Source organism: Quercus suber, unplaced genomic scaffold, assembly GCF_002906115.3.
Source record: "Quercus suber isolate HL8 unplaced genomic scaffold, Cork oak 2.0 scaffold_9, whole genome shotgun sequence".
Lineage (NCBI taxonomy): Eukaryota > Viridiplantae > Streptophyta > Magnoliopsida > Fagales > Fagaceae > Quercus > Quercus suber.
In genome coordinates this window covers 1,920,585-1,925,413 of record NW_027069475.1, presented here as the reverse complement: position 1 = coordinate 1,925,413, position 4,829 = coordinate 1,920,585, and the positions used below count along the sequence as shown (strand labels likewise).

At 40.0% G+C, this 4,829-nt stretch overlaps 1 protein-coding gene and 1 pseudogene across 1 annotated transcript in view; one reads left to right on the top strand and one right to left on the bottom strand.

The window, feature by feature from the left end:
* Nucleotides 1-337: 337 nt before the first annotated feature.
* LOC136069124 (arabinogalactan O-methyltransferase 1-like) lies at nt 338-2,891 on the bottom strand (annotated as a pseudogene).
* LOC111997220 (flavonoid 3',5'-hydroxylase CYP75B138-like) overlaps nt 2,798-4,829 on the top strand; it is a 4,654-nt gene continuing 2,622 nt past the window's right edge. The window contains exons 1-2 of the mRNA XM_065777314.1: nt 2,798-3,993; nt 4,226-4,263. Of these exons, the coding sequence (XP_065633386.1) occupies nt 2,991-3,993; nt 4,226-4,263 (1,041 nt within the window). The 5' untranslated portion in view covers nt 2,798-2,990. The remainder of the gene's footprint in view (nt 3,994-4,225; nt 4,264-4,829) is intronic.

Sequence of the window (4,829 nt, the reverse complement as noted above, 5' to 3'; positions counted from 1 at the left end):
TTAGTTTAGAGCATGTGTTGTGTTGGATTGTATAATTCTGAACATCAGCCCCAAAATCAGTGAACAATATCAAAGCCCAAATGAATCAATTATATTTGTTGGACAGTTTGGGCTGAGCGACCAACCCAGTAGACATGGGTGGGTACATGTAACCAAAACATGATAAATCTCTTCCACTGCTTCACAAACCAATACTAGCAAGCAACACTCAACCATGACTCTCAACTCAGATTTCCTCCAGACTTTTTATCAATAGAAATAACCCAGTTTCACGCTCACTGCTTCTCACTCTTCTTCTTGTCATTTTTACTCTTTCTTGGTACGCATGGATCATGATTCACTCCAAATCTAACAAAACGACAACGACTACCACTCCACTGCCGCCAAGTCCACGTGCATCCCATTGGTCGGAAACCTCCTCTCCCACGAATCGGAGCTTCACTCTTACCTCGTGGGCCTGACCCATATCTTCAGGCCCATATTCAAGCTTCAGCTCAGCAACAAGGTTGGCATTGTGGCATTCTAAAAAAATAAATTTATTGAGCCACCACTGGGTCACCCTTACGAGAGGGTAGATATATGTGGTGGAGACAGGAGCCTTATATTTTGGCTCACATGTGACTGTCTGACATACTATTAGGAATTTAGGATGAGTTTGGTTTAAGTTTTTGAAGTTATATTGAAAATCACAGTTTTCAAAAGAATTTTTTAATTTGCGTATCTTCAAAAAGCAGAATATTCGGTAAGTATTTATCAAAATTTCAGTTTAAAACGTAAATTATCAAAAATAACAATACATAAATTCTTCAAACTTGTGACACACTGTGTATAATTTTTTAAAAGAAAACTCTTACAAACTCATTAATTTTGTATTTATTCCTTAAAAGAGCAGTTCGGTCTATATATTCCACCTGGCACGGAACCTAATCCAAAACTTTTTTTTTTTTTTTTGTGGATAATTACAGTAAACTCACTTGTGGTTTGGGCGGAAATCACTTTGTCTACCCGTTGTTTGAAAAGTATCACTCAATTCACATGAGATATGTACCGTTTGTTTCCCGTAATCCACATCTGTTAAAATTAAGGATAAATAAGTATTTTTGCTCAAATTTTATATCTCTCTCCTCCTAAAACAAAAAATAGCACAAAAATTGCGAGAGAAACAAGATCAAAATGGAGGGTTTTGTGAAAATTAATATTTGGATGACAAGAATGTGATGATCACTGTGGCTCAAGGCATGGTGCTTGTGTTGGTGAAATTGCTTGATTCGAGCTCGTTCGAGATGAAAGAGAAAGTTGTGAGTTTGATTTCAAGGATTTCATTGGTGAATTCGAGCAAGCACGGGGTGATTGCTAAGGGTCTTTTGCTTTTGAACCATTTGTTGAGAGTTTTGGACTCTGGGAGTGCTTTTGCTAAAGAAAAAGCATGTGTGGCACTTCAAGTTCTTACTTTTAGCAAAGAAAACACATGGGCTAAATAATAGCACAAAAATTGAGAGAGAAACAAGATCAAAATGGAGGGTTTTGTGAAAATTAATATTTGATTTGGTGGGTTCACTTTGCAGATTTCTCCTCTCTTCGCCTTTGCAGTGGTGGGTTTGCAGTTGTTTATGGGTTTTAGTTAGGACTGGATCCTTCCTGTTCCTCGTCATGACCGCCGCCGAGAAAATCGCACCCATCCTACTTTGCGCTTCGGCGAAGTACCCTCTCGGTGCATCGATCATTATTAAATCCCACTCGGTCTTGTACACCTCGTCGGGAAGATTCTCGAGCGCCAAATGACACCGCGTGTTGCCACGTAGGTAAGCATCGGACGGTGAGCAAGGGCGTTCGGAGCGGTGCGAGGAGAGGAGATCGTTGGGCTAGGAGAGCTGGGTTTGGTACTTGACAGTGTGGGCATTTAGGTACGGCGAGTCCTTGAGAACCGTCTGGAACCACTTCGGATCTTCCTCAAGGAACACCGTTTAGCCACGAGGGTTCAGCAAGGTCCACATCAGCGAGTCAAAGCTGAGTGACCTGGAGCTAGATCGGCGTCGGAGAGTGTCCACTCGCCGCCGCCGTTTCTCACAGCGGCTAGTGAACAGAATAGAGAGTTTCCCGATCTTAAGCCGATGAAGCCGAAAATGAGAAGCGCGCCGGCTATAAGACCAAACAGAGCTGCTCCGAACAAAGATTTTCCGGGGAATCGAGTTTCGATGATTATTATTGTTCTTCATGTTTTCTCGTGAACTGTTGTTACTCATTCTCCAATGTTGTTGGGAGATTTAAAATAAAATAAAAAAAGGAATGGGTACTGCAGAGGATAAAATGAGGATATAAATACAAAGTGTTTTTTTACAGAGTTAAATTTTCTCAGATTTGGACAAGTTTCTTATATTCTTATTTGTGTAGGTTGATTTGGGTTTTATTTTTTTTGGTATGTTCTTCATGTTCAAGATTAATGTGAATTGAGACAGAGCCCAATACCACTTTTTGATCTTGTTTCTATTACATTTTTGTGCTATTTTTTGTTTTGGGAGGAGAGAGACATAAAATTTGAGCAAAAATACCTATTTACTACTAATTTTAACAAAGGTGGGTTACAAAAAATAAACGGTACATACCTCAAGTAGGTTGAGTGATACTTTTCAAACCACGGATAGGCAAATTGATTTTCACCCAAACCACAGGTGGGTTTACTGTAATTATTCATTTTTTTCTTTTCTAATTCACCTGTTCACATCAAATGGGGTTTAGGTCCAGTGCATAAATTAGACCTATTAATAGGTCTCATGTATTTAAAAATACACCCACGTTATGATCTCAATCGTTACAGTGCACCCAAACTTCAAACTTCCCATCAAGCTTTCACTCTCAGACTCATAAGCGATAAACTCCACCACGTATGTCATCCTCAACCAAATCCACAAATCAAGCCTAAGCCTTTAAAAGTCTAATCACACCTTCCATCTCCAAATCCACAAACCAATACTAGCTAGCAACAATCAACCATGACTCTCAACTCAGATTTCCTCCACAGTCTTAGCAATGGAAATGACCCAGTTTCACGCTCACTGCTTCTCACTCTTCTTCTTGTCATCTTTACTCTCTCTTGGTACGCATGGGTCACGATTCACTCCTCCAAATCTAACAAAACGACGCCGACTGCTACTCCTCCGCCGCCGCCAGGTCCACGTGGCATCCCGTTGTTCGGAAACCTCCTCTCCCTCGAACCGGAGCTTCACTCTTACTTCGCGGGCCTGGCCCATATCTACGGGCCCATATTCAAGCTTCGGCTCGGCAACAAGGTTGGCATCGTGGTGAGCTCACCTTCCATGGCTCGCCAAGTGCTCAAAGACCAGGACGTCACCTTTGCGAACCGTGACATAACCGAAGCGGGTCGGGCTGCAACCTATGGTGGATCCGATATAGCGTGGAGCTCATACGGGCCAGAGTGGCGGATGTTGAGAAAAGTTTGTGCGCTCAAGTTGCTTAGTAATATCACGTTGGACTCCTTTTACATGCTTCGTCGTAAACATGTTAGAGAAACCGCTGGGTACTTGTATAGTCGGGTCGGGTCACCCGTGAACGTTGGGGAGCAAATGTTCTTAACGATGTTGAACCTGATTACCAACATGTTGTGGGGTGGGACAGTGGAGGAGGATGGGGCTAGGCTAGGGGCTGATTTCAGAGAAGTGGTGTTAGGGATGACGGAGCTTTTGGGGAAGCCCAACATCTCGGATTTTTATCCGGGTTTGGCCCGGTTTGACTTGCAAGGCATACGGAAGAAGATGGACGGGTTGGCCCGACGGTTTGATCGGATCTTTGATGTTATGATTGATCAAAGGCTGAAGATTGATCAAGAAGGTGGGAGCAGAGAGTCAGGTAGTAAGGACTTTTTGCAGTTTTTGTTGAAATTGAAGGATGAAGGTGATTCCAACACCCCTTTGACCATGATCCACCTCAAGGCCTTGCTTATGGTACGTTCTTTTCATTCACAATCAAATCGTAGTAGTAAATAATTTGATCGGAAAAAAAAAGTAGTAAATTAAATAACAAAATATGTCTTAGCCAAAAAAGAAAGAATGAAATAAAATATGAGATAAAAATTACTTGTAGATGGAGTTTACCGGTTAAGGTTTTAATGTTTTATGTTGGGGACCTTAGAAAATAAAAGGTTTATGCCGGGTAGGTTTATCTTTTTTATTTTTCTAGTTAGGTAATATACTTGTTTTGAATTAAAAAGACACATCAGAGCTTATATTCATTGAAATATTTAGTAAGGTATTATTTAATAGAACAACCCTCGCAGTAAATGAGCTGAGCATTGTCAAGTTTTCTAGTTAGGTAATATACTTGTTTTGAATTAAAAGACACATCAGAGCTTATATTCATTGAAGTATTTAGTAAGCTAATATTTAATAGAACAACCCTCAAGGGCAGTAAATGAGCTGAGCATTCAAGTAGTGAGGATTCAAATTTGGCTTAACTACTATTGTAAAATGTTCAAACTTGACTTGAGTTTGAATTAAACTTATAGATAATGTTTGAGATTGAGCTTGTCAAAAAGTCCTAAAATTTGAGTTTGGTTTGATTAATTAGTTAAGTCAAGCTTGAGCTCAATATCAAGCATTTGGGCTTGTAATTCAATATAGATACATTATCAAACTCATATCAAGCTTATTATTAAGCCTATTTGGTTTAGATAAGCAATCCCAACTCCCAATTGCTTAAGGTTAGTAAGATATGAGTTTAATTGTCAAACTCATATCAAGCTTATTACCAAGCCAATAAACAATCTAGGCTCAGCTTATTTTGTATCGAACCCTAATGTTTATGAGCCTGTTAAT